Below are 27,226 nucleotides of genomic sequence, written 5' to 3' on the forward strand. Positions count from 1 at the left end.
CAAAACAGGCCCTTTCCTGCTTTCTGCAACTCACCCAACTCAGGCATGTCTCCCATGGGGCAAAGAGGCATCAACAGGGCTGAAACACCCTCAGCCAAGCTTGAGGCAGGGATGGAGACCTCAGCAGATTCAAATATCCACTCCAAGTGGTTGGAATCCTGTCCTGCAGCTGTTCCTCACCTGCAGCCCACCGATGCCCGTGGCACCACAGTCAACGTGAGGAACAAAGGCAACCTGAACAAGGCCCCTGACAGTTTCTGTCTGCTCAGCTTCTGTCCCTGTTCATGCGCCCCGACAGTAATGTTGCAGCAGGAGCTGGCCCTGCCCACAAGGGCAGCAAGCCCTAGGCACTCAGTTCCCACACTCTAGGCTCCCCTGTGGACGCCCAGCCAATGCAGCCCAAACAGTGCCGCTGCCACGGCGAGCGCCTGGTTACCAGGTGCCTCGGTAGAATCTCAGCTTTACGCAGTGAGCTCCATTCTTTCCAGAGCCCAAACATCATCCCCCAGAGCAGAGCATTCCCTGGCACTCAAATCAATCACACAGGAGGATCAAATTAACTCCAGCAACCTCTGATTTTTTCTGCTGGCTTGAAGACCCCATTTTTCAGAACACAGACATGAAGATTTTAAGGCTCCATCAGATTTCTCCATGTATGCATTCAGCTTCTCCTGCTTGTGCTCCCTGACCCAAAGTCCGACCAGCGACACCATTCCAAATCCTACAGCTGAGCAGTGCCCTGCCTGGGGTACATGGTTTAAGCCTGGCAGCAAACCTCACCCTACCAAATTGAGATTGCATTTCATACACAGTGCAGCAGGGATCCTGGAGCTCAGCCTTGCCCCCATGAAAGAACATCACTTTCATACATAACCTTCCATTCCGTGTGACTATCCCTAGGGCAGCAAAGTGTCCTGCAACATTCAACTATACCCATCCGTGCTGATGGCATTGAAGGTGTGAAATAAGGTACTGCTGCAGGCAAAGCCACTTCATGGTCACACTCGTGCTTTTCAGGACATGAGAAAACACCCTACCTACTCACTTGTGGGAGGTGTGATGAATTGCTCAGGATCAGCACTCAGAGTGACAAAGTGCTCAGTGTGGGAAGGAAATAAACAACCTAAGGAGAAAGAGACAGCTTTATTTAAGGAATAAAGTGAGATCCGGAAGGATGAAGCCAGCAGTTGCCTGAGGAGTCATGTTTCTGAGGAGATGCAGTTCAGTCCTTCTTGGCATAACACTCAGAGAAAAGAGCTGCTGGAGCCAGCAAGCTTGTGCCTAATGAAAGGGGTCCCTGCTTGGTCTTTGCCCAACCCAGCAGGGCTCTGACCAGCTCCACACCAGATGCCTACTCCTCCCTGATGAAGGTACCTGCTGAGTACCAGCATGGAGATATTGGCAGAGGCTGTTGCCCTGGCTCTCTGGAGTTCATACAACACCTCTTTTCCTGGGATGAGCCAGAACAAACCAACAAAAAAGAAAAATGGGCTTTAAGGTACAGCTGGTTCTTTCCTCTATCACGCTCTTCGAGGCAGGGAGAACACAGCCCCATAGGCTTTACTCTGGACGCAACCATGGCTGATGATGCCCAAGTCAGCTAGGAGTGTTATAGGGACTGGTCAGCATCATCTGTTGGAGAGACCCATGAGTGTGACTGATCTGTTCCTCTTGCTAAAATAAGCCTAGACACTCACCACACAGAGCAAATATAACCCTGCTGTGCCCAGCGACTGCCATCTGCAAACACAAGCCATGCCTGGCTTACAGCCAAGTCAAAGAGACTCAGATTCCAAAAAGAATCAACCCTGCTGGCCAGGTTTCACTGGCTACATTGGAGCAGCTGCCTTCCACCAGCCCAAATGCCTGTCCCACAAGCCACAGGCACCCACTGTCACTGACGGATATTAACCATGCAATGACAAGTAACAGTTGCTCTCTTGGCACTGGACAGGGTTCCATGGTTTCTTCTCTCACTGGCAAGGCAATGGCCAAGCGGGCTGCTTCATAGGTGCTCAGTTCTTCCATCGGATTTGCTAAAAGAGAGGCAGAACAGAACAGAACTAGCATCAGGGCTTACCATAGATCCCTTTGGAGCCAGGTTAGTGGGCCTCACTCCCCAAGAAGCGCAAATATGCCCATAAGGTACTATTCCTATCAGTTTCACCCTTCATTCCTACACTGAATGCAACCCCAAACATAACATTAGCTTCCCAGAAGGGAGCAAAGGATGTGGGACAGCCGTGCCCTTACTGCACACCCAGTGTATGCCTGTCTCTGATGAAGGTCTCTAGAAGGTAAAGCAGTGTTTCTCACCGTATTGTTGAGAATGCTGTCTATCTTCTCTTCTTCTGCAGAGCCCCGCTCCACTTTGCATCTATACGCTGCCAGCTGGATACGATCCTTTAGATCTCTATATGTCTAGATAAAGAGCAAAACCAGAGCCCAGATGAGTGAAGGGGACACTTACACGGTGGGACGGTGCCCTGCAGATGAACAGGAGTCAATCTTCGATTCCCCCCTCAAATTGCCACTGACGACTTTGGCTGCCTGTGCAAATGGACTGTGCAGATCTGGCCTGGGCACAACACAAACCCTAGGGACTGCTCTCCTGGTTCAGTTGGCTTCCACTGACCATAGTGTTCCCAAGCCACAGGGATAAAAAAAACACACCAGGCACGCGGCAGGAAAGCAAGAGAGGAGCACAGGAGGAAAGCTAGGGAGGAAAAGCAGGCTCTCATCCTCCCTCTTCGCACACACAGCAGGGACTCACATCAATGACAACATCATGGCACTTGTACTTGGTGGCGAGGTTTAACTGTGTCTCCACATCCTCCACCAGGCGCACATATTCCTGCAGCACCTGCAAGGGAAGGAAGAGTGTGTCAGCTCACTTTTGCAGGCACTTCCTGCCTCACTCTCTCACCCCAACCACAAAATCTTTTTAAGACTGCTGGTTATCACAGACTTGACCCATTCCATCCTAAGAAAACAACTGACCAGGACAAGCCTGCTCAGGACCCTGGAGGCAGTAAAGTTTTGCTCACAAAGACCCTAGTCTTACCTAGCTACCTCACTCCTGTGGATCAGGTTAGCCACCGCCAGATTGATCAAGTATGAAAATTAATGTAGCAAACAAAGCTGGCAATGCACTGTGTGGGGAGTGCTCCCAGACTCCCCTAGGCCTGCTGTCCCTCTTGCAGTCAGCTAGGACCCAGCTCTCATGCCCGTTTACACTTTCCATTGACATGTGGGTCATTAGCTGGCTCAGCTGAGTGCTTTGCCCCACTGGCAGAGCCAGCCACCTGTGAGGCAGCTCACTTGGGGAATCAGTCACACACCAAATCCCAGTGAAGAGCAGGACACAGGCAGTGGCCCCTGCTAATGGCCCAAGAGCTGTAAGCCAGCCTGAGGCTTGGTGCCCCAAAGGAACATCTGACCCTGAGCACAGAATTCCTTGCTCACCTGCACAGGAGCATTGTTCCTCTGTAAGATCTCTACCACCCGGTGGAAACCAATGGGTGCCTTCTTCTTGGTATAGCCCAGCCAGTTCTGAAACCAGAGCCAAACCCAGTGTTAACTCTAAGGGCAATCCCTCCAGCCACTGCCAGAAGAGGCAGAAAAGCAGAGAACAGGGTTGCCATAGATTGAAGTTGGAAGCAAGAGACTATGCCCTCAATGAAGGGGGAAAAAATCTCTCTCCAGCTGCTGGCAACCTTCCCCACCTGTTACCACACGCACCGTTGGCAGAGCCCGGCATTCAGCAGCTGGGTTCAGGTTGGCAGTGAACCCTTTACAAACTAGGCATGGGGGCAGCCCCTTTCTCTGACCCAGTTGCTAGAGCTGAGCAAGGCCCAGAAGAGCTCTTATGCAGGGAAAGCTGCCCTACGAGGAACTCATTGCAACTTCCTGCAGCAGAGATTCTGGGCCCCACTGAAATAAAACCAGTCTGTCCAGTAACTCCAGAACAAGCCAGGTATCAGCACTGGATATCAGCGCTGGGAATCGAGCTCCCAGCAAGTCTTTCCCCAGCTCACCTTCGTGGTGAAAAGGGCATCGACATCATTCCAAGCTCGCAGCTTGGCCCGCGCAGCCAGGGCAGTCAGCACATACTGCTTATCAGGAATCTGCAAGGCAGAGAGCTGCAGTTAGAGCGATAGCACAGCTCAGAGGGCCTGTGTGGGATGGAGAGGAATGTCACCTGCCTCCGACCCTGGCAGGACCTGTGCCCACAGCCAGGCAAGGAGGGAAGGTGGTGTGTGAGGCCAGGGCCAGCACTTGCAGAAGGCATGAGATGGGGATTTGCAAATGCTGCTGCAGCCAGGCTGCACTGGTCCCTGCTCAGTGGGACAATGAAAGCCTCCACACAGCTCCCACTTGCATTTCTGAGCCTCCAGAATGGCTCTGCTCAGGGAGAATGCAGCACTGCCCTCCTTGCCTCAGTGCTGAGCCCCTTAAACTCCTCTTACTCAGCCCCCTTGCTAACTCAACTTGGCTGCCTATATTTTCAGCTGGTGCTGCCACAACATCAGGACAGCAGTCACAAAGGGTCCCATACCTTAAACGTTTTCTTCAGGTTGGTTGGGCTGCTGAATGTCCCCTAGAGAGAGTAGACAAGTCAGTGCAAATTCAGCATGGGAAGCCAAGGGAGAGGTTCAGACACCGTCTGTTGTAAAGCACTTGCCTAACACAGGGTAAATCTCCCCTCCACAGAAGTCTTCACTGCTTGTTGCTCATGCCAGTGCCATAGGAGGGAACAGCTGGCAGAGGAGAGAGACACTATTCCACTCCATTAGCTTTCTGGCTTGGTTCTCCCTACATCCTCAAGCTGTGGCAACTCCAGCACTTCCAAGACCATCACCATACACCTCAGCCTCATGGGATTAAGGGCCATTTCTGGCTCCTTGGAAGCAGCAGTACAAGACAGTGATTGCTTTTAGGTGACTCCCAACACGCTGTCCCAGGCTGAATGTCCTGTCTCAGAGTACAGGAGAAAACTCCAAACCGGTCCTGGATGGTCAAAGGAAGCTGGGTTCCTCTAGGTCTATCTAGAGGATGAAAGTATGACCTCCCTCCCTTCCTTCATTAACGTGCCAAGCTTAAGAACCCCACGTACTAAGGGCTGTAGGGATGAGGTGTAACCCCTATCATCTCCCACATCATCCTCACCTCAGCCTCTGTGTAGTGGTAGAAACAGGAGTAGAAAAGAGTGGTCACCAGTGGCATGTTGAGAATTGAGGCCTTGCGAGGATATTTCCGAAATATCTCTGACTGCCCAGCTGTCTCTAAGTGCCGATCATTGGCCTGGAAAAGCAGAGAGAGAGGGCGAGCATGAGTCAAGGCAGCTGCCTTACCTAGCTGTGTGGCAGAGACCTGGAGGGAGTGTTGTGAAAGTGATGCACAAGCACACCCTCAACAGGCCATGAAATCTCAGGTCTGATATTTCACACTTGTGCCTGGTGCAGCAGCTTGGATGACAGTTAAACTACACTAGTCAGGGCAGGCAAGTTAGATAAAAAGTGCTTGAGCTAGGGACAGATGGGGACCTCACAGCCAGCCCCAGTCATCTCCTGACCAGCAGGGAGGATTTCGTACCTCGATGATTATCTGTCTCTCCAGCAGGGTATAATGGTCTTGGACGTGAGATGTATCCTCAGCTGAAAATGGCAGCCTGGCCAGACACAGAGGAAGACACGGTCAGCAGCTCTTAACACAGTACAGCTGAGTGTGCTTCCCATGTACGGGGATGCAGCAAGGAACACCTCCCTCTATCCCCAGCCTGAGAGGGGCTAGCAGGTAATCTCCTGCCTCACTAACCCTCCCACCCACTGTCCTTTCTGGCTTTCTCCTACACTGGCTCCAGAGAAAGAGAAATTATCTGGCACCCCTCAAAGGACAACCTAAAGCTGACACTACTGATTCCTCGAGTGCCCAGGCACCCAAGCTTTCACCCTTCACAACCCGAAGGGTCAGTGCACAGAAGGTCCCTGAAGCACCTCTGCCCCCAAACAAGCAGCAAAAGATGCTGGAGTAGTGATCAACCTAAATTCTTCTTTGATTTATGTTGCATCTCACAATATCCCACTCCCCCAATACAAAACCAGCATCAGCTCTTGAGCTACATAAGCTGCAGTACAGCACTAGGAAGTGGTCTCATTTTCTTTATTACCACCGTCTGTTAAGCACCTACATCTTACCCATTCTCTTGGGTTTTTTCTTACCCAATGCAGCCTTTCAGAAACTCCCTTCGTTTTTCTACATCCTGGATGTTCAAATGCTCCCGGTACTGGGACAGCTGGAGAGAGAGGGAAGACAAGCACAGTCTGTTCTCATGGGTTTGGGAGGCACAGGACTCCAGAGAACAGAATCAGGATGCAAAGCTCTCCCCTGACAACCAGACACCCTGCTGCCAGCCTCTCCCTGCCCTTCCTGTGCTCTGTGCTCCCTCCTCACTGAGGAAGGGGAGCTTCAGCTCCTGGGAATACTCACTGCAACTTCCTCAGTCCTGTCCAGGAACCTGCAAAAGGGAAGGAGCATCAGTTCTGGGGCAGGTTCCTAGTAGCACACTCAGCCCTGCCACAGAACTGGGCAAGAGCCTCACCTGAGCAGATCCAGAAGCAACTTCTGCTCACCCGTCTCTTTGAGGAAATGGATCAGATGACACAGGGCCACCTGCCGCACTTCCAACTCCTGAAACAAGATCTCTGTGGGGGAGAGGAATATATGCACATGGGTAAAGCAAGTTAGCACTAACGAGCCACAGAGGGGGCTAAGCACAGTGCACGGAGCTGCAAGCCACTATAGGAATCCAGCAACCCCATCCCTCCTCAAAGCACAGCCCTAGAGGTCTAGAGACAGGACAAGCATCCTGTTCACCAGGCTGCCAGCTGAATTCACAGCAGCTTGCTATCCCTCCAGATTCATTCTCATTCACCCCATCACTACTACCACCTACCAATGCTTAAAGCTCCTCTCTGGGGCCTTCTTGGGCATCATCACTTCCCTCCCATTTTACACTCACTGCACTCACAGACATTTCATGCTCAGTAAAGCAGCAATACCCCAGCTGCTTTCTCTTCTCAACTTGCAGTTAGTGAAAGAACCAGGCTCTCTGCCTTTAACTGAAACACACCATAGAAACCCTGACTGTGGTCATGCTTACCTTTCCTTAATGTCCGTTTCAGGAATATCAGGACCTGTGAGCACAGAGAGGCAGCCCTCAGCTGAACAGATCAATCTTCACCAGAATTTAAACAGAGAGGGAACTGGTCAAGGCCTGGGGAAACTTTTGTAAAGGCCCTCTGAAGGCACAGCTCTTGCACTAAAGTGAATTCTGCTGCCTACTGGACACTGGGCAAGCAATGAGCCAGAGCCACAGCTGACTGGATTCTCTAGAGCTTAGATAAATGAGACCAAGTTTTACAAAGAAAAAACTTTACTTGGGAGATTGAAGGGCTTAAAAGACCTGAATGAGGGATGGTCTGACACAACCCCATTTACTGCATGATGCTCTGGAAGCCAGATAAGCTGGCGAGATCCCTCAAGTCTTCTGAGCTGCAATGAACAGATTAAACCGTGGCCTTCAAGAACTTGCTGCAGAGATCTGTAAAGCTGAAGGATCAGGTTCCTTGTTATCACCTGATGGGAATTCTGTGGAGTGGCAGGAAAGAAAGCAGGAATATGCAGCTTCCCAGCCTTTAACTTTGACACTCTTTGGTAACTTCTTGGCTTTAAGTAAAGAACAATCCTTCATCTTGCAGCATTAAATGGCCAACTGATTGCATTCTCACAAGGGCCCTCTGTGAGGTCACTGAGAAAGTCCCAGCCCTATATGGATATGGCCCCAGCAGGACTCACAGCTGTAATGATGTTCCCATCATGCCCTGCCACAGCTTCATCCAAGAGCACCAGCTTGTCCTGCAGGGAGCGGAACCTCTCTAGAGAGCAGACCTGGAGACAGAGGAGGTAAAAGATGGTATATGGGTGATGAGGCAAGTCCCCAGGCTGAACCAAGCCCCAAGATCCCACCTGTTCCTCCCCCTTGAGCCCTTCAGCAACATGAATAACTGTCCTCCCACCCACTGGAGAACTTTTCATGAGCTGAAACCATGCACTGCATGATCCCTGGGAATCTGTCCACAGGGGTTGCAGAATTAGCTCTTGATACTGCCTGGGCTGGGACAGCAAACACTGTGCATGCAGAGTTCTCCCGAGCACCCTTGTAACAAGGCCAGACTCCCTGCACACCACAAACTACCAGCCCTGACAGGAGGAGGGAACTCTCTAGGGCCCTTTCCATGGAGGAGATGAGAAAATTGGAGTTGCGGGACTTGTACTTCCTTTCTATTACCCCATAATCATGGTCCGTCTCAGCCTTTGGTGCACCTGCCCCATTTGAGGAGACACATGCAGAATAAAACCATATGGCAGCTGGTAAGGAGAGGTAGCTTCAATAGCAACTCTAAAGGGCTATGGATATCTTGATGGCTACCTCTGCGCAAAGCTCCTTGTGTGCTCGCTGCAAACTCTGGGGCAACTGAGACTAAGATTACAGCTCCAGTATAATAAAGATTGGTCATCTTCCTCCCTCCATTTGCCATCAACTGAGAAAGGATGTAAAGCCCCACAGTCTTGGATTTTTTCCATAGCCTCAGGGAGTGGAAAGGGCAGGGAAGAACACAGGTGGATAAATACCTTCTGCCAGAACCTAGCTGAGGGGGACAACTCAAGTAACAACCCAAGAAAACCCTGCAGGTCTCCTGCTGCTCTTGAGCTAGGGTGATCTCAGTGCTGCCACCTGACAAAGCAATAGACAGGCACGGCACACTCCCTGGTGCTGCAAGCAACAGGGATCCCCCTTCCTGATCCTGGACACAGCCAGAAGCATGGGGAAGGTGTAAAGCAGTTTGGGAGTACCCACCCTCCTCTCTTGCAAGCAGATGGAAGAGGAAGGTCCTTACCTTGCCCCTCTGCATTCGCCTGACAGTATCTTTGGGGCTCCAGTCACTGCTGTAATCCTGCCACACAAAAAACAAAGAGCTTTTGAGCCTCCAGAGGCCTGATTACTCTAGCGGGCTCCAAGCTGGCTTTCACTTGTGTTGGAACAGAGCGATGGCCCAGAGGCAGTCTCTGTTAACAGGGCAACCAAATCCAGCCACTCAAGGACATGCCTGCACACTGTCCTGCCATACCCAAAGGGCACTCTGCACAGGGGAGGTTCAGGCCCAGGTATAGCTTCTTGGACTTCTCATTCAGCTGCTGCAGGGAGATTATTAGGAGGATGCATCTTCACAGTCTTCAGGTGGGAATGCTGTGCACTCAGAGTCTGTGTGCTGGTGGAGAATACTAGAGGCTGAGGGGTCAAAGGAGGGTCTTTCTATTGCCTGGGTAAGGTCCATCTATCCTTTATAGGAGGTGCGTGTGACGGTGTGCTTTTTTCCCCTCCACTGATGTGCTCTCTCCCCCTCAACCTGACCTCCCTGTAAACAGCACGTATGTAGGGGCTGGTTGAGCATGCGCCAACTAAGGCCCGTCTAGTATGCAAATATGACTATGAGTCAGTCATCTCCCCCCCATAAATAGGGGGCAGCCCAGACCCCCTTGAGCTCTCCTGCACGGCAGCGGGCTGCACTGCAGAACCTCCCCTTGAGCAGAGACGCCTCTCAAGGTTACTCCTCGAGGTTGAGAGATTCCTTACCTGCAACAGATCCTCGGTAAGTGATTAATAGCATGCTGAACTTTTGCGAACTTCACGAAACTTTGCTGAGTTATATCTCTGACTAATTGAGCACATAATCCCTTAGACATAAACCGCTGACCAAGCCTGAGACTAGGACTGGATCCAGCCACACCTAGGCTCCTCTCCGAAGGAGTTTAGAAAGCAAGGGGGTCCAGTCTAAACCTCGTGACTCAACGGGAGGGTCTCCGTTGCACACGCATCTGACCCTGTCCTTCATGCAGTAAATAACTGAGTGAACCTTGCCAATCGAACCTCATTAAGTCATTCTTATTTAGGATTGAACTTTGTTAAGTCACTGTCTTACTGCAATAAACATAGTGCTGCTTCCCTCTTACGAGTGAAGTGCATCACTCCTTTCGCGACAGTGCATTTCAACAGGGTATCCTCTTTGCAAATTAAAGCTCCAAGGTTGGTTTCAGAAGGACAAACAAAATACATGCAAAATTGACAAGTCCAAAGCTGAGAGAGAAGGATTCAGTTTCTTACCACAACTCAGACACACTTGTCCTGGTGAGCCTTCCACAGTAGTGTGGAGAATACAAGGCCAGCAGCCTTAGGTAAGTGCTTGGGGACTCACACAGGACTAGTCAAATGTGACAACAGCACTGAAGCCTGTAGTTAGACTATCCTCAGGTAATATGCTACAGATGCTACAGTGAGCCAAGTTCTTCCCCCGAAGACACCAGGATCTGTAAACACTGGATAATGGGTGGCCCAAGCCAGGCCTGAATTCAGACTCCAAGCAGGCATCTAAGTCTATGTGAGGCCCTAGAAAAAGTGGTCGTAATACAGCACTCTGCCTCAAAAGAGACAGAGAAAGGCAGTATGCAAAGGCAGCTCTAAGGATACTGAACTTAAAATTCATTGAAGATTTACTGAAATCCCAGATCTAGGGAAAAAAGGGCCTTACCCAATCCCTTTCCATTAGGAAACCATTGCATATGAGTCTCTGAAGTCACTATATAACTGAGTGTCAAATGTCCTGAGTACTGGGGCTCCCTCCAGCATCTCTGGCCAAAGGCAGCTCCTCAGCCTGTCACTGTCAGGACACCATTTCAAAGTTGACACTAGCTTTCCTTTATTAGTTCCACTCCACTTACATACTTCTACCTGCTTTTATGAGGCTGTACAACCCCCTTCTTCCTGCTTCACTGTTCCTGAAGGCACCAGAGCACAGAGCAGGACACAACATGGAACATTTATTTCTCCTGTTGCACTTTCAGGAAGTGCTGCCTGTTAGGTAATGTGATTAAAGAGTGATCACCATAAACACACTGATCTGGTGAGGATCAGATGACCACAGACAGAATGAAGAATCCCAGTAACCTAATCAGCACAAACTGAGTACTCCGACTTGGCTACTCCTATCTACCATCAAACAAGATAGAGTAGACCATTATCCCTTGTATGAAACCTGCTAATGTGAGTAAACCAAAGAAACTCTCCCCAAACACCATGTAACCCTAAAGAAGTATAGCACTTAATATGGGATGCAGGAGAAAGAGAAACTTGGGATGTTTTAAGAGGACTGTGCGAATGTGTGAGCCTTATTACGGGATGCTCATGAGAAAGACAAAAGGCATGGAAAGGAAGAAATCAAGGTAAATTTGGTAGGAACAAGCATGGGAAAATAGACGGAAAAAGGGATAAAGGGGGCCAGTCAAGCGTAAACAGGTGGCAGGTTAGTGTGCTTGTCTGACTGAGCCCTGCACTTGATCACTGCAGTCTATCTTATTCTTATTAAATCTTATTTTTAACCACCTTATGTGTGGGTGGCCTCTCCATTTCAAGCGTGTGTGTTTGTGTGAATGCTAGTGAACTTCAAGCTCACCTACCCAGTGAGTAGGATAAGTGGTCCAAGTACCAGCACCTGGAGTGGGACAACGAACAACAAGAACTTGAGCATCCAAGTGCCAGCAACTGAAGGAGACTGGGATCTGGGGGCCAGCTGCTAGATAGATTGGGTGTCCAAGACCAGCTACTGGAGAGACCCCTATGGTGTGGGTATGCTGTGCTAGTGGACTTCAATCCTGAACAGACAGAGAAGATGCTCAGGATCAGGCCTGAGTGTTGTATGTTTGTATGTCTGCTGGTAAAGGCACTGTTTTCTGTCTGTGTTGATCTGTGTGGACAACTGTGTTAGCACTGTGTGTGGGGGGGGTGCACGTGTGTGCGCACATGCCTATTGGGAATGAGCTCAGCCTTATTACTGGCTGGACCTGAGGACACAGAACCACAGCCTCCCATCTACTAGGCTGGGACAGAAAAAATCTGCCGGGTGCTGAAGCCCATGAGATTCAGCAATATCTAACACCGCCTACCTGGGAGAAGAACATTCCTGCCAACTGGAACTCCATCTTTGTGCTCTCCCTGACCAGGGTGTTCCTGTGATTCATGAACAAGGGATTTAGAAGGCTGTAGGTTCCCATTTCATTTAAGGAATATAAATGATGCCAATGCATCTGATCCAGCATGAAACGAGCTTACACGCAAGGCGTTATTAAGAGTTCCTTTCACAGAGACTGATGGGCAAGACATTAAGAGAAGGAATAACTAATATCCCTTCTTGTGGAACCAAAGGTCCCTTCTCCTGGGCACAAGCAGAGAATGCCTAAATTACTGTGAGGTTGGTTCTACATTTTGCACCTCCCTGTCCTATCCCCTGCATTACCCTCTGCTGTCTGAAACAGTGATTAATCACTTCCCACGAAACCTTTGCAGTAGGCAGTTCTCCTGGCAGTGCTCCGGTCTCAGCATTACAAACACAGGCTGCTCACCTTGTACTCGGCTTTTGGTCTGCGCAGCTCCGGGGCGTAGTTTTTAACCCCTGTGTCAGAGAGAGCTGGGAAGGAAAGACAAAACTATGAGTAGCAGCACATCAAGATCCTGATTCACACTCACTTTTGAAACCACCCTTTTCTTGGTTTCCCTGGTAGAAGACCCAAACTCAAGCATCAAATGGCAATACAAAGTCGATCTAAATCAGACACTTCACTTATATATAGGCCCCAAACTATCACACCAACTCTTTTGCTTGTTTGCTGGGTGACTTTCAGTCAACCTATGATTCAGTTTCCCTTTCTGCAATATAAGGAAGATGACACTACCCCTTCTTTGGAAATGCTTTGGGTAAAAGTCTCTTATGCAAAACTATGCCCCTCCCAAAATAAGGCAAGTATTCAAGACTTACCATCTGAAAGAGACTGGAAACTTGGAAGTTTGTTTCGCCCTGAAATGAAAACAAACTGTCATGAGAGACTGCTTCTTTCCGAGCAACGTTTCTTGCAGAGGGAACACAGCTCTAGACCACTAGCCAGTGAGCCACAGCTAAGCCGATGTAGAACAAGCCACTCTGTACAGCGATTTGTGCTATGTTGTCATACCTCAGGCTCACCTGCTTGCAGTCTAAGGCTTTCAGATAACCTGTGGCATCACAAACCATATGGCACCCTGGCCCTATCTGCCCTCTTTTGGCCAAGGCCAGAAGAAGCTAGATAGCCTGCAGAACAGAGGCTCATGGGTACAGCACTGCTTAGGCCACAGCAACACAGGGAAGCTTCATTCACCAAGGCTGTGATTTTGATGCCCTTCATTATCACTATATTATCAAAGCTGTGAGTAAAAAACACCCCAGAGAAAGAGAAAAAGGCTGACTTGTTCTCTAGCTGCAAGACAACAGAGCTGAACTCTTGCAAGCCACTGTGCTACCACTGCTGCTGCCGCCAAGGTGTGTATGCTGAACCAGCTACAGACATCAACAGCAGCCAGCTAAGCTCCAAGTAAAGGATAATCAGCCTGTCTTCTCCACAGTACTGAGGATCAAATGCAGGCCACACGGGTCAAGCCAGTCCCTTTGTGACCTGCTCCTTTCCATCATGCAAATGGGTAGCTGTAAAGTGCTATGCTCTACGTTGCTACTCTGTGAAACTTGGCTTTTAAGAAGCTACAATCACCAAAGTCCCTTTCAGAAGAGCCTGTCTTCTTCTGCAAAAGACATGCACTGTCTCTGATTTCTGATCAGTGGCAGATATACCCCTACCCTGAAAAGAGATCAGATCTTTCCTGTTCTGTAATACACCCAGCAGAAAATGCTAAGATAAAATGATTTCCCCTTGAGACTGTTGAGGAAAAGCCCATTTGTCCAAACTGTGTATGAGGAACCTCACCTTTGAATAGGCTGCTTAGGGAGTAGGAGGAAGCTTGTTTGGGAAAAGCAGAATAGGAGGAATAACCCTTCTGCAGGCTGGAATCTCGGCTCTCCAGGGAGCTAGTACTGCTGGAGGCTGTCTCTTTGATTGACCAGGAGATACCTAACAGACAAAATGTAGACAGAACCACTGTAGTCATTTAAGGCAGAGAAAAAGAAAAACAGTCTGTAAAGAAAGATCTTAAGGCAGGGCAGGAATGTATGTGTCCTGGTAAGTTCTACACTAGCACATCCTGGTACATTCTGACCCCCAGCACTAATCAGATGCAGTGCAGAGACTCTCAGCATCATGTAATATTGCTTATTAAACAGTTGCCTGTTCTCCTCCAGAAATGGTTGTATTTCAGCAGTGTTGTACAGCTGGTTATGGCTTATACTAAAAAAATACATGCCACCCAACATTTGTGTGTTGTTGTATGGGGTAAACCATATTCCTTCTCCAAAGGTACAAGGCAAGACAGAGAATCCCTTGCTTATCTCAGATTAGAGAGGCATAAGAACATTCCCTCCTGGACACTGGAAAGCCAAGATAGCTTTGCTGCCCACAGAGACAAATCAACTATTAAAGTACACAAACTGCTGGCAACAATGCATACATCTTCCTCCTGCTTGTTCTAGTTTTCATTTCTTTTCATGTAGCTGCACACGCACATTTAGGACAGGGTAGAGTAACAAAAGAATAGGTGATGGGCAGAGACCTAGGTGGGAAGAAAAAAGACCTGAACCATAGGGAAGAGCCGCAGCATAGGGCAGGAAGATCAGGCTCATTGAAAGTCCTCTGGGTGATCCAAATTTAAGCTTTCATTGTTTGAAAGGTGCTCAATGGCTAGCAAGTGCCTGAACTGTTTTTATGGCAACAACGGGTCACGAACCCCAAAGAGCAACAGACAGCAGTTGCATGAGGATCATGAGCCTGCTCCCACCATCACTAGAAATGGATTTGTTTAATTCTTTCAATTCTCTTTCAAACTTCAGGCATAAGAGCCTGTCCTTAAACACACCAAACCTTGAAATATCTCCTTAAAGTGTTGCAAGACAAAGCACAGAGAACTTTAAGTGGTGTCATTTCAGGTAGCAGTGTGAAGCAGATATCACCCACAATCCTGCAGGTCAGCTGAACACGATGAAAATCAAAATGTTTTTAACCCTCAAAATATCTGCTCTAGGCTGAGCTACATAATGGGAAAAACATAGTAAATTCCCTCCACTTGTCTGCACTCTTTCTAGTTATGTCATCTGCTTCTGCTTGCTCTCTTTTCAGATCTACACAGGTAAAACAAGTGGCTCACTACTTGATCTGAAGTAACAGCAAAGTCAGGATTAGATAGGCTGTAGTACTCCTGACCTCAAATAAATAGCATAAGTTAAATGGTAATTTTAACCCTACTGCCTCCCAGCAATAGCTTGGAGTACTTCTGCACTTACTTCCCACAGGGTCCCCACTCCAGCTGACCTTCTCAAGGTCATCGTCATCATCGTCGACAATATCCCGAAGGCTATTCACTGCCCGCTTGGATTCCTTTAGCTATGGACAAAGAAAGAGCTTGTGATAGAGAGCACTAATGTTACATGGAGCTCTTTGTTTCCTATTGCCTTCTCGAACAACCTCCCTCAGAATTTTGTACGCAGCCTCCCCAGCCTCTAGGCCGCTGAAGGTCTGCCCTCCCTGGAGAAGGCATCTGTGCTTGTGGGCGTGTAACAGCCAAAGGCAGCCTCTCCTCTTCTCCCCATGCGGGTGCACAGGCTGCAGGCACCCACACAGACGCAAATAGCTCAGACTAGCAGGAGATGCAGCGTGACCTACGGGGGAAGGAACCATCGCAGCTTATAACGGGGCTTCAGACTGGCTACCAAGGGGTGAGGCGAGAGCGCTCGACCTCCAGGCTGGCAACAGCGCGACCAGGAAAGCTCCCATCCCGCCCGCCCGCCCGCCCGCGCGCACCGGTCAGAGGGCCGCGGCCGGGTGCTGAGGCGGCCGCGGGCAGCACCGCCGCCCCCCGCGGCCGCCTCGCACCGGCCCCCGCGACGCGGCCCGGAGCGGCGGGGGGCCCTACCTGGGATAGCTCGTCATCCTCGTCGTCGAAGGTGAAGGCCCGGAACTTGGAGCTGTGCCAGTACTCCTCCTCGTCCGCCCTCGCCCTGCTCATCTGCAACGGCACCGCGCCGCACCGTCAGCCGGGGCGCAGGAGGGCCCCGCCGCCCCCCCCGCCGCCGCACCACGGCGGCACGGGCACGGGCACCTCCCCCGCCTCACCCACCTCGCCTCACCCGCCTCGCCTGCCTCGCCTCGCCTCTCTTGCGCGGGACACCGGCACCGGGAACGGCGCGGCGCCGCAGGGGGAAGGGCGGCCGCCGCCGCAAAGCACGCCGGGACCTGTAGTGTCCCCGCCGCCCCTCAGTCCGGCGGCCCCGCGTCCGCGGACTACGAGTACCGAAATGCCCTGCGAGCGCCACCGCCCCTCCCGCCGGGGCCGGACTACAAGTCCCAGCAGGCTGCGCGAGGCGCTGCGATGCCTTGGGTCGGTTGCTACGGGTGGCGCTGCCGGTACCGGGCAGTTAGCGCTTGGGGCGGCCGTGGGGCGCGGCGCGGCGTGGCGTGGCGTGGCGCGGCGTGGCGTGGCGTGGCGACCCGGCCGTAGGGCACCGGCTCCAGGAGCCTCTGGAGCCGCGTGGGCGGTGCGGGGAAGCGCTAGCTCGCGGCGGCGTGGAACCAAGAAGGCAGGGCCCGGCCGGGCGCGGGGCGGGGGAAGGGCGCCGGAAGGGACCGTGCCGGTGACGGAAGCCGGGAGGTGGCGCGGCGGCCGGCGGTTCTAGCAGTTTCCACGGGCGGTCGACGCGGAGGCGGCGGGCAGGGCGGCGGCGATCCCGATGGCCAAGTGGGGAGAGGGAGACCCGCGCTGGATCGTCGAGCAGCGGGCGGACGCCACCAACGTCAACAACTGGCACTGGTGAGCGGTGGGGGCGCGGCGGGGCCCGGCCCGCCTGGGCTTGGGGCTGGGACCCTCCCGGGCCGGGGGGAGCCCGGGCCGGTGCCCCGGGGAAGGCCCCCCCACCTCCGTGTGTGTGCGTGCTTGCGGGGGGAGGGCTCTGGGCTGGTGTCCGGGGAGGGTCCTCTTTCTGCCCCCTGCCGTGTGTGCATGGGGGGAGGGCGCAGGCCGGCGTTGCAGGGAAGCCCCCCGCTCCATGTGTGTGTGTTTGGTGGGGAGGGGTCCCGAGGGTAGGTGTTTTTTCCCCTCCCCGCCCCGCGGCGGTGTGTGTGTGTTTAGGCGAGAGGGAGTCCTGGGGGGGGGGGGGTGTGCCCCCCTCTGCCTGCCCTGCCCCGTGTGTGTTGGAGTGGAGGGAGGTGTGGGATGGGTGGATGCCCAAGAGTTCCTGTACAAGCGGGTATCATGACCTATCCCAGATCCTCACGCCCTTCCCCCTACACTCCTTTCTTTCCACAGGACAGAGCGGGATGCCTCCAACTGGTCCACAGAACGGCTTAAAACTCTCCTCCTGCCTGTCAGGGTAGAAGGTGAGGAAGGGTCCTGTGAGGTGACAGAAGTGAGCAAACTGGATGGAGAAGCCTCTATTAACAACCGCAAAGGGAAACTTATTTTCTTCTATGAGTGGGCTATTAAGCTGGCATGGACTGGTGAGTGATGTTCTCTTCTCCTGTTTCACAGCCAGATTCAAGTATAGGATTAAGGACACTTATCTCATCTAGGAAATAAAGAAAAGTAATTTTCTTGTGAGTTGCTCTTGGAACAACTAGAGTAAGGAACATTGATCTGAACAACATCATTGCTGTTGCAGGCATCTCAAAGACAGGAGTGAAGTATAAAGGGTATGTGGAGATTCCTAATCTCTCGGATGAAAACGATATTGATGAAGTTGAGGTAAGCTAATAGCTAATATTACTGACTGTACTGCTGTTTACTGAGTTCTTAGAATGTTAATATTTCCATGTTATCTTTTTAAAGCAATTGTAGAGAGCTTTTTTAGTGTTAGGGACTGCTTAAACCCATGTTGTATTGTTATGAAATACATTCCTTTCTTTTAGATATATGGGATCTATAGCACATGAATGAATTCGGCTAGGTGTATAAATTATAATGGGCTGGCAGTAAATGAATGACTGTAAATGAAAGTGAAATGAAAGACTGTAAAACTGCACAGCTTCTTGCAAAAGCTTAGGTCAAAGCCTAACTGTGATGTTGAATCAAGTGATAAAAGGACTGTGCAAGTGTGGTTTTGTTAACTAGTACTTGTCTTTCTGGTTTAGATCCTTGTCAGCCTTGCTAAAGATGAGCCTGACACTAACTTGAAGACCCTGATGAAGCAAGAGGGTACAAAAAAAATAAGAGATGCAATGAAAACTTACATCAGCACTCTCAAAACAGGTATGTAACTGAGAGGGAGAAGTGTTTTGGGATCTCTATGGGCTAGTGCTAAATAAAGGCTTGGAGAAAAGAGAGGAAGGAATAGCAGTTCCTCACCCCATCTCAACAGAAAGGTGTCTAAGTGACAGCAGTTATCTTTCTGTCTCTTTTGAAAAAAAAAAAAATCAGTGTTTGATAGGAAGCACTTCTGTCTCTAAATCCTTTAGCACAGCCACAAAACATTGTCTTCAGTGATAATCCAATAATAAGCAGTGGTTTCTGATGTGTGTTTTAAAATTGAGCATGTCTTTCATGCACTGAAGCCCAGCAATAGAGGAAACGATGCCAGTAAAACATGTATTTGCTACCACAGTAACAGAGAACATCAGTTACTGCATGTGGCATAATCTGGCCTTTGGCTTGCTCACTCTCTAGGAAGGTGGTGTTTTCTGGTTTACTAGTTCTTGTTGCTTTTCTCTTCTGCCACATAATAAGACAGGATGCATCTAGTGCTATTTGGATTTGAGGAAAAACAATTTGAAACTGCTCTGCAAGTTTTGGTGTCATTGAATGAGCTGTCTTTAGCCTCTGGAATAAAATTATTTCTTTAGAAGATAAGTCTCCTTGGTTCCAGCAGTTGGAGTTAAATCAGTATGCTCTGGCTGAGTTGTGCTTTGCTCTCTAGTACAGGCTGGGAACACTAGAGATGCTTCTTATATCTGCTTACCAATTTTACACCATACACATTAGATATTCAAGTTTTCCTCAGTACAAATATCACTGTTCACTGCTTCTTCAGAATTAAATTTCTGTACCCTGCATTTCTTAAAGCATTTTAGTGTTGAAGCTGGGAGTTGCTGTCTCCCAGTGGAAGATGGGAATATTATTCAGAAAGAACCATATGATCTTGTGGGCTAGAGTAAGTAAGAATAGGTGGGAATTCAGCAGTACACATCTTAATAAAATTCTGCTATATGATGTAATTTTGCTGGTTTGAACAGCTGAAGAGGAAGGAGAAGGAGCAAAGTGTTTTATAATTGGCAAAGGCAGAACTGATAGATCTGTGGGTTTTTTTGTTTGTTTCGCTTTTAAAAAAGGCGGGGGGCAAACATGATGACGAAAGAGGCTGAAGCTTCTGGTGGATTTGCAAAAGCACTTGTGCTGCTGTATAATGCACTGGTGAGACCTAACCTGGAATTCTGTGCAGAGCCCTGGTGTCTGTTGTCAAAAAAGATAAATTGAAGATGGAGTTAGAAGCACCTTCTTTTCTGCTACAATGATCTGAAAAAATGGAGAGCCTGTCTAAAAAGAAATGAAAGAGTTTGGTTTCTTTAGACCAGCAAAATAAAAGTATTTGAGATGTGATTGCTATTTATACTAGAGAGTGAAAGAGAAAAATTAGGTATAAGGCTGATATTGATGAGAGCAACATGTGCAAGACAGCAATAAGTATATCTAGGCTAGAAATAGGAAGGAAGTTCCTAACTGTTCATGTAGTCAGGTTTTACTATAGCTGTCAGTGGAGTGTAGTGAGGGCAAAAGAATTAAGTGCTTATAAAAATGAGGCGCTTTTTCTTTTTCTTTTTTTTTTTCTTTTTTTTTTTTTTTTTTTTTTCAGCAGTTAAAAGGTGTGGGCACTAGCAAGAGCAGGCAAGAAACCAGAAAGCCCTTTTTGACTGTGTTTCAAAGATCAGTTAAAAGATTTTCTTGATCTTTTAGTTTCATGGGCCATCTCCTGTCTTTCCAGAATTCACCCAGGGCATGATTTTGCCCACAATGAATGGTGAGCATATGGAAACAACACCTCAGGTGGCACTTAAAGCAGAAGACCGCAAGGTAAACAGAACTATGCAAATGTGTTTTGGGGATCTCTGAATAAATATGGAGCGTATAAGATACTGGGGCTTACAACAACAACAACTTGTTCTGTTTATAGGATATATATTCATGTATATGTATATAGGGTATATATTGGCAATCTGTGGTGCAGTTCTGATTGTTTCCATTTGCAGCTTTTTTTTTTTTTTTTAATTCAAATAGCGTTAAATCTGCTTTATACACTCCAGTACGGTGTAGTTACATTTTTCTGTAAGATCTTTGTTTCTCTCTTGGGTGTGTGATTGCTTGTTGAGGTTTGGGGGGGGGGGGGGAGTATGTGTGTGCTTCAGTGCTGTTTGTTGTTTTGTTAGACCGCTGCTAGCAGCAGTACAACAACATCGCAGTCCAAATCCATAGGAGTCAAGATTCCGACATGTAAGATCAGCTTGAAAGACACTTTCTTAACATCTCCTGAGGAGCTCTACCGGGTATTTGTTACTCAGGAGGTAAGTCCATGATTGTTCTGAGAACAGCTGCTCTTTGCACAGAGAAGGTTGTTCCTGAGAAGCTTTTTAAGCTGTTCAGTAGGACACTCATGATGCATGAGAGTGCAGTAAGAAAGCTGGTCTGTAAAACGGTTGCTTAAAGCTTTTAACCCAGTTGAAAAGAGTGAATTAATGCCAGCTAGAAGCCAATTCCAGGTGGTTCTCAGCACCTGTCTGTAGATACATCCCTTTCTGCATGTGATCAGATCTCTTGGGATTTACAGTTTTGGTGGGTTTGTTTGTTCCTTTTAAGGTTAGGCAGTATCAAAGCCAGAGAAATGCTACTTAAGGAATAGATTCCTCCCTGCACACTACTGTGTGGTTAAGGAACTAGGGATTCTTTTCTCTTGGCAAGCAAAATGCTGCTGTAGTGGCTCTAACTTTGCTTCTTCTGGCTGGGACAGGGGTTTTTTGTCTCTTTTTGATAAAGACCTTACATTATGGACTTTCCTACTCTTCCAGAAGTTGCAGAACTTTTGTAGTTGGGTGGGAGGTATTAAGCAACAAGTTTGCAAGCAAATAATGTCAAGTAATACAAGTCTCCTCCTGAATTCTTTGCAGATGGTCCAAGCTTTCACCCACGCACAAGCAGCCTTGGAGGCTGATAAAGGAGGCAAGTTTCAGTTGCTGGATGGCAGTGTCACAGGAGAGTTTGTTGACCTAGTAAGTACTAGCCAGTGTAGCTCTTTCTTGCTCAGGAGGGAGCATGTTAGTTTTTGATGTATCTGTTCTGTAACAGTCCTTCAATTCACTAATCCTGAATCCCTCCCTGGTGCCAAATGGTTATATATATCACTGCAGCTACTGAAGGTCTCCTTATTGCTGGAAGATAATATGAGTTATTGTACAAGATGTTAGCTTGGGGAGGAAAAAAAAAAATCTGGTTTCTAGTCCTGCATCTGCCCTGTTATTGTGTGTGGGTTGTTTGTTTTTTCTGCTTTTTTTAATCTTTTTTTTTTTTTTAATTTAATTGTGGGGGGTATGGGGTGGAGCTCAGAAGCAGTGACTGACTCTTTTCCACTTTAACCTCCATGCCACTTAAGCCTTCTGAACAGGGACACTGCATCAGTGTTTGAGACTCTACTGTGTCAGGAATTAGTCTCAGTGGCTTCTTTATAGCAATATATAATATCTGAACATGATGTACAATATTCAGAACTTGTTACTCTATTCCGTGGGTTGTACACTGGAGTCTGAATCTATGAGACTTCCCAACTTACTTTTTTCTAAGCCCTTAACTTATGTGGTTCAGGTCTAGCCTGGCCTGGATTCCTGGTAAAGGGGTGGAAAGAACAGTCAGCTTTAAGATACTGTTTTTCATATTTCTCAAGTGATTATAAGGCTTCAGATCAAGCACAGTTTTAGTTCTTTTCTGTTAAAGACTGCAGGGTTTGCAAGAAATATTAGTCCTCAGTCACTTCTCTCTTTCCTAGGTCCCTGAGAAACAACTCATTATGAAATGGAGATTTAAATCTTGGCCAGCTGGTAAGTAGTCCAAAAGTGGACTATGATATTGCAGCCCTTGCATGTGTTCAAAGAATTCCAGTCCCATTTACCATACTGCACTCCAGCTAGTGATCGGGAGGGAGTGGGAGGGCACATGCAGCATTCTGGGAGCTGTACCAATCTTATCCCAGCTTCATATCCCAAATGACTGGGTCAGAGCTTTGAGCCGCTGCTTAGGGCAGCGGTCAGGGATTAGGAACAATGAAGTAGCAGCTTGCTCTGCTGCAACTGCTTTGAGATGTATGAAAAGGGAGTCCTCTCCTCCCTCTCTTTCTAAGGAAGACCTGCTGCTGTCTTAAATAGATCCATCTGGGAAGGATCCTGGAGAATATTATTTTTGTTTGTGTTTTTGTTTGTTGTTGTGGTGTTTTGGGTTTTCTTTTCTTTTTTGGTGCTGTGTGAGAGGAGGAGCAGAGCAGCTCCTTGGGGCAGCTGGTACTATACCATACACTGACAGATTTGCTTTGGTTCCTCTAGGGCACTTTGCAACAATTACCTTGAACTTCACTGACAAAGGTGGTGAGACAGAAGTGTGCTTGGAAGGCAAGGGCATTCCTGCCAGTGAGGAGGAAAGAACAAAGCAAGGCTGGCAGCGCTACTACTTTGAGGGCATTAAACAGACATTTGGTTATGGCGCCCGCTTGTTTTAACATTGGTTGCTGGGAAGGCTCTGCTCGAAGACTCTGCCACACGGACTGGTAAACTTCTCACCTGTCCATTTCTAATCTTGGCCCTCTGCTGGGAAGAATGGGATGACGGATGATAAGGAAGGTCATTGAGCAGCGCCACTTTCAGTCCCTCCCTGCTTTGTGCATGTCTCGTGCTGCAGAGGATTCTCTTACATGTACATACTTCTATTCCTAAATAAACCTAACTTAAAAAAAAACGCCATGAAATCTGTGTCTTCAGATCAACTTGAGTTCAGATGACTGGTGGCTAGACTAAGGAAGGGATATGGCTGGAAAAACACTGATCAATGAAGAGTGTTGCCCAACATGATTTACTCCTCACTTCTGGGTGAGTAGAGAGCACGAGCGTGATGCAGTTTTTAGTCTGAGCAGCTGCTCATTTTCTCTCCGCTTTTGATCTACTGCTAGTAAATGTTTCAAACCCTTCCTATTTCTGAAGGAATGTAAGGCCTTGTTCAAGCTATTTCTCTTCTCTTGCATATCCCCCTCTTCAGCACCATCCTTTTTACACTTAGCATACTAGCCTGCTCTACAAAAATGCATATCATTTAGTCACCCAATGTCTGAGAAAATAAGCAAACCACAGCTAGGAAAACTCTCACCTATAAGAGGGTATTCTAGTAAGGGTGTGGGGTCCAGGGTCAGCTCCAAGAGCTTCAAACCAAAGCAAACTAGGCTCTTAGTGGGGGCGAGATTTGTTCCTGTAAAATAAACGAGGTGCAGTATTCCTGGCTGACTCTGCTTCAGCTGTTCATTCTAGTGGTGAGGAAGGGAAAAATCACTTGTTCTTTCCTGCTAGTACAGTTCATGGAGACTTCTTTGTTGACTAAACTTCTTGAAGGGAAGGGAGGAAACAGTTCCAGTGAGAAATGCTGATCTGCTTAACATCTAGGGTGACTGAAGTGCTCAATTTTGCCTTTGAAGGATGAGCTGTTTGTTGCATTTTCTGCTAGTATAGTGTGGAGTAATCTGCAGAGCAGCTCTAGCTAACTAAAAATAATCTTACTGAGTAAGAACTGGGTATTTTGGTTTGGTTGGGTTGGTTGGTTGTTTTTTCTTCTTAGTGGCATGTCGTAGCCATCAGTAGAGGACTCAGGAAAAGAACTTTAGTGCCTATTTAAAAGGCAACTTAAATAAGTCTATTTGTTTATTAAAATAGGGAAAACATTTCTAGTCTTTTCCCATCATTATTCCAAAGAGGTTATTCATGGTATAGTGTATATGAACATAAAGTTACAGAATCGGAGAACAGTTGGGGTTGGAAGGGACATCTGGAGATCACTAACTCCCCCGCTCAAGCGAGGTCATTGAGAGCAGGTTGCCCCAGACCATGACCAGTTGGGTTTTGGATATTTCTGAGGATGAAGATTCCACAACCTCTTCAGGCATCCTGTTACAATGTTCAGCCACCCTCACAGTGAAAAAACATTTTCCTATGTTCAAGTGGAATTTCCTGTGTTTGTTTGTGCCCAAGTTCAAGTGTGGTATGAAACTAAATTCTGTATTGTGTATTTCTCTCTGCTGACCTGTGGCTGAAACTGAAGTTGTATGAAGGACCAGGCACTTGTAATATGGTAGGACTTCCCTATGTCCATGTTTCCCTCTTTTGCTAGAAAAGTGGCTATAGGTATTTTGCCAAGATGCTTATGCACAGATGTACTACTGTATGCAGCTGGTAGACTGCAGGAGTCTAACATGATACAAGCACGCTGGCATTACTCTGCAGTATGCATGTATGGTCTTTGTTTGGGAAATGCTAGACAGAAATATGGAAAACCTAAATAGCAGGTTTGGCAGATCTGTTCACAGACGAGAGTTCTGATGTAAGGAAAGCAAAATTATTTCAAAATAGAGAAAACGAGCTCATTCTGAGTTAACTTGAGACAAACTTGATACCTGAATCATAGCATCTTCTTTGTATTTTACTGGCTGTGGCAGCAGCTGGCCGCACTGTGGCAGCAGTGCTCCCAGACAGGGAGGTTTACTCACTCATAGCTGAGCAGAGGGCAGCAGAAAGCGGGCTGCGCTAATCACCTGCTGCTGGAAGGTTAGGAAGTGGGACAGGAAGGCAGCTGAAGTGGAATTTTAATTGCCTTCCTTTCATCACAAACGGGTTTACTTTGGGCATCCTGCTGCTACTCTAATAGGACATGCTACGGCCTCTGCTAGCAGTCCACAAACACAGAGCAGTGCAGACTCAGGCTTTTGCTCACAGGCAGTTTGAGAGCTCTGGTAAACATCTTCTAGCAAAACTGACTGCTGTAAGGTATGCTGGTGCTGTCCCATCTGGCTCCTAGCCCCTTGAGCTGGAAATTGCCATCCCCAAAGCAGCAGAACAGGATGTGTAGCCGTGCTTTGGCTGTTCACAACAGAATGTACTGGATTAAACCACCGTTGAAGGAAAGCCTGTGCTAAAACACTGGACTAACTAGCAGTTAGCCTGAGACACTGAACATATCCTGATACTCCAATTCTAACTAGACACAGCCGTGGTAATCTCTTGCAGTACTTCTGCTGTTTGCTTAGTGAAGGCTATCCAAGCCTTAAGTTGCTGCATGATAGTAAAAGTCCCTGTGCAGCATCTGCCTGCTTTTGGCAAAGCACTGCACTTGTTCATTTAAAGCTGACATCTGGTGCAGCCATACAGATGCTAATGAGAAACCCCAGACCTTTGTTTTACTTGGAAGCATCAGGAGATCTGAACACAGTTTGTAGCCCTCCCCTCACCAAATAGCTGAGGGACTATATAAGATGAGGAAGAAAAGCAAGTTTATATACATTCCTGCCCAAAGGCTCCTAGAGAAACTAAACTGACAAGGGATAAGAGGGGAAGTCTTGGTAATTAAAGAAAATGAAGGTTAAAGAAAACAGGAAACAGATTGAAGTAAACTGAGTTTTTCGCAGTGATGAGAGGTAAGAGGTGGTGCTATGCTAGATGGCTACACAGTTATGAGGCAGATGGACAAGTAAGGAGCAACCATCAAATGAAAAAAGCCAGGGTCACAACAAGCAAAGTTAATGGTTCTTTGAACACACTTAGCTGTTCAGGAAATTCCCAGGTTCACCACAAGTGATATGGATGCTAAAAATTTACATGGATTCAGAACAGGAGTAAACAAATTCATGGAGGACAAAAACCACCAAGAGCTATTAAACAGAATAACTATCATATCTGGCCCAAGAAGTCTCTTGGCTACCAGATGTTGACAACTGGGAGATTATTTCAGGGAAGTAGCAACACATGCTTGTCCTTCTCTTTACTCTTCCTTCCTATATACCTGCTGTTGACTGCTATCAGAGACTGAATGCTGGTTTAGGTGGACCTATAATATGATTCACTTTGCCCTTCTAATATATTTTATAGTTATTTATGTATGTGAACCTTCAAAAGGGAGAGTGGGGCCACAAATCAGAGGCTGAAACCCTCTAACCTAGGTAATTACAAAAACTGCTTTGAAACATCAGCTCATCCCTACTTCAATGGCAGTGTGGTAAGAACATACAAATAAAGCCAGGGTAAAAGTAGCTGGATATTTGCAGCATGACTGGGCTTGAGGCAGTTTACCCTAAGAGACTTGCTTGGAGAACTGGAGCAATCTGAAAATTCAATAAAGATGGGAGGGAAGAGGATGGAGGGGAGAGAGGGAGAGGAGAAGTAGGACCAAGGGAATTAAAGCAGAGATTCTAACATCAATTTGTGTAAAAATACTGAAAAATACAATCAATGAATTTGTAAATACCAAGATAATCAGGCAATAAACAGTCAGCACTGTTATATCAAGTGCAACTCATATCAAGTCAATCTAATTTCTTTCTTTGGCAGAGTATCTGAGCTTTATTAAGACTTTAGGCACTGCTTCCTATGATATTTTTATTAGCAAATTCAGGAAGACCTAATAGACCCATAATGAATCCAGTATTTTTCAGTATAGAAAATAACATAATTGATAATATAAAAATCTGACATAATTCACAGCAATAGAAGTGCTGTAAAACCCTTAGAAGATGAATTTAGAATTGAAAATAATCTTTACCAAAGGGAAAAGTGATCCAGAAAAAAAAGTGTATTTGGCCTTATTGAACTGCAGTTTTACATTGAGGCAAAAGCAACCAGTAACTTGTGTGCAAGAGGGGAAACAACAGGCTTGGCAGCACATTGTAAAAGACATTTAAGCTGGGCGGGTTAGGGTGAATTTTTAAAGGAACATAAATTTAAAATATCATAGAAGGGAACAAAAGCTGCCTGGACAGGCTGTTTTATGTAGGTCTCATGAAGAGATCTTTCCATATAGCATTAAGACAGCCTCCGATGAGATCCCGTGGCTTCAGTTTGGGGCTCCATACTTCAAGAAAGATGTGAC

General features: G+C 47.8%; 2 protein-coding genes across 5 annotated transcripts; one reads left to right on the forward strand and one right to left on the reverse strand.

Moving 5' to 3' along the window:
* Positions 1 to 1,124: 1,124 nt before the first annotated feature.
* On the reverse strand, positions 1,125 to 16,330 carry VIPAS39 (VPS33B interacting protein, apical-basolateral polarity regulator, spe-39 homolog). Of its 3 annotated transcripts, none has more exons than XM_067296867.1 (20): positions 16,215 to 16,324; positions 16,001 to 16,093; positions 15,372 to 15,471; positions 13,906 to 14,049; positions 12,930 to 12,968; positions 12,517 to 12,581; positions 8,961 to 9,017; positions 7,858 to 7,950; positions 7,163 to 7,196; positions 6,602 to 6,704; positions 6,490 to 6,517; positions 6,222 to 6,295; positions 5,596 to 5,671; positions 5,170 to 5,304; positions 4,559 to 4,600; positions 4,038 to 4,127; positions 3,466 to 3,552; positions 2,774 to 2,863; positions 2,317 to 2,421; positions 1,125 to 2,036 (listed from the first exon to the last, which is right to left on the reverse strand). In XM_067296867.1, the coding sequence occupies exons 2-20, from the start codon at positions 16,091 to 16,093 to the stop codon at positions 2,016 to 2,018; spliced, it is 1,476 nt and encodes a 491-aa protein (XP_067152968.1). In that variant the 5' UTR covers positions 16,215 to 16,324; the 3' UTR covers positions 1,125 to 2,015. The 3 variants fall into 3 exon arrangements, with proteins under 3 accessions (XP_067152968.1, XP_067152967.1, XP_067152969.1); XM_067296866.1 differs by having other exon boundaries at positions 16,205 to 16,324; XM_067296868.1 differs by lacking the exon at positions 4,559 to 4,600 and having other exon boundaries at positions 4,038 to 4,142; positions 16,205 to 16,330.
* A 374-nt stretch (positions 16,331 to 16,704) lies between these two features.
* AHSA1 (activator of HSP90 ATPase activity 1) lies at positions 16,705 to 23,056 on the forward strand. Of its 2 annotated transcripts, XM_067296870.1 has the most exons (9): positions 16,711 to 16,894; positions 17,390 to 17,580; positions 17,742 to 17,824; positions 18,211 to 18,328; positions 20,055 to 20,143; positions 20,497 to 20,631; positions 21,232 to 21,333; positions 22,104 to 22,155; positions 22,654 to 23,056. In XM_067296870.1, exons 1-9 carry the CDS (start codon positions 16,815 to 16,817, stop codon positions 22,824 to 22,826), a joined length of 1,023 nt encoding a protein of 340 aa, XP_067152971.1. In that variant the 5' UTR covers positions 16,711 to 16,814; the 3' UTR covers positions 22,827 to 23,056. The 2 variants fall into 2 exon arrangements, with proteins under 2 accessions (XP_067152972.1, XP_067152971.1); XM_067296871.1 differs by lacking the exon at positions 22,104 to 22,155 and having other exon boundaries at positions 16,705 to 16,894; positions 22,654 to 22,766.
* Positions 23,057 to 27,226: the final 4,170 nt, after the last annotated feature.

Source organism: Apteryx mantelli, chromosome 4 (genome assembly GCF_036417845.1).
Source record: "Apteryx mantelli isolate bAptMan1 chromosome 4, bAptMan1.hap1, whole genome shotgun sequence".
Classification (NCBI taxonomy): Eukaryota; Metazoa; Chordata; class Aves; order Apterygiformes; family Apterygidae; genus Apteryx; species Apteryx mantelli.

Excerpts from the sequence above, each read along its gene's own strand:
- VIPAS39 (XM_067296867.1), bottom strand. The coding sequence starts at position 16,093 with ATGAGCAGGGCGAGGGCGGACGAGGAGGAGTACTGGCACAGCTCCAAG. Across the intron at positions 6,705-7,162 it reads GAAACGGACATTAAGGAAAG|AGATCTTGTTTCAGGAGTTG; the intron begins GTAAGCATGACC and ends TCTCCCCCACAG. Across the intron at positions 6,518-6,601 it reads TTGCTTCTGGATCTGCTCAG|GTTCCTGGACAGGACTGAGG; the intron begins GTGAGGCTCTTG and ends TCCCTTTTGCAG.
- AHSA1 (XM_067296870.1), top strand. The coding sequence starts at position 16,815 with ATGGCCAAGTGGGGAGAGGGAGACCCGCGCTGGATCGTCGAGCAGCGG. Across the intron at positions 20,144-20,496 it reads TTAAAGCAGAAGACCGCAAG|ACCGCTGCTAGCAGCAGTAC; the intron begins GTAAACAGAACT and ends TTGTTTTGTTAG. Across the intron at positions 20,632-21,231 it reads GGGTATTTGTTACTCAGGAG|ATGGTCCAAGCTTTCACCCA; the intron begins GTAAGTCCATGA and ends AATTCTTTGCAG.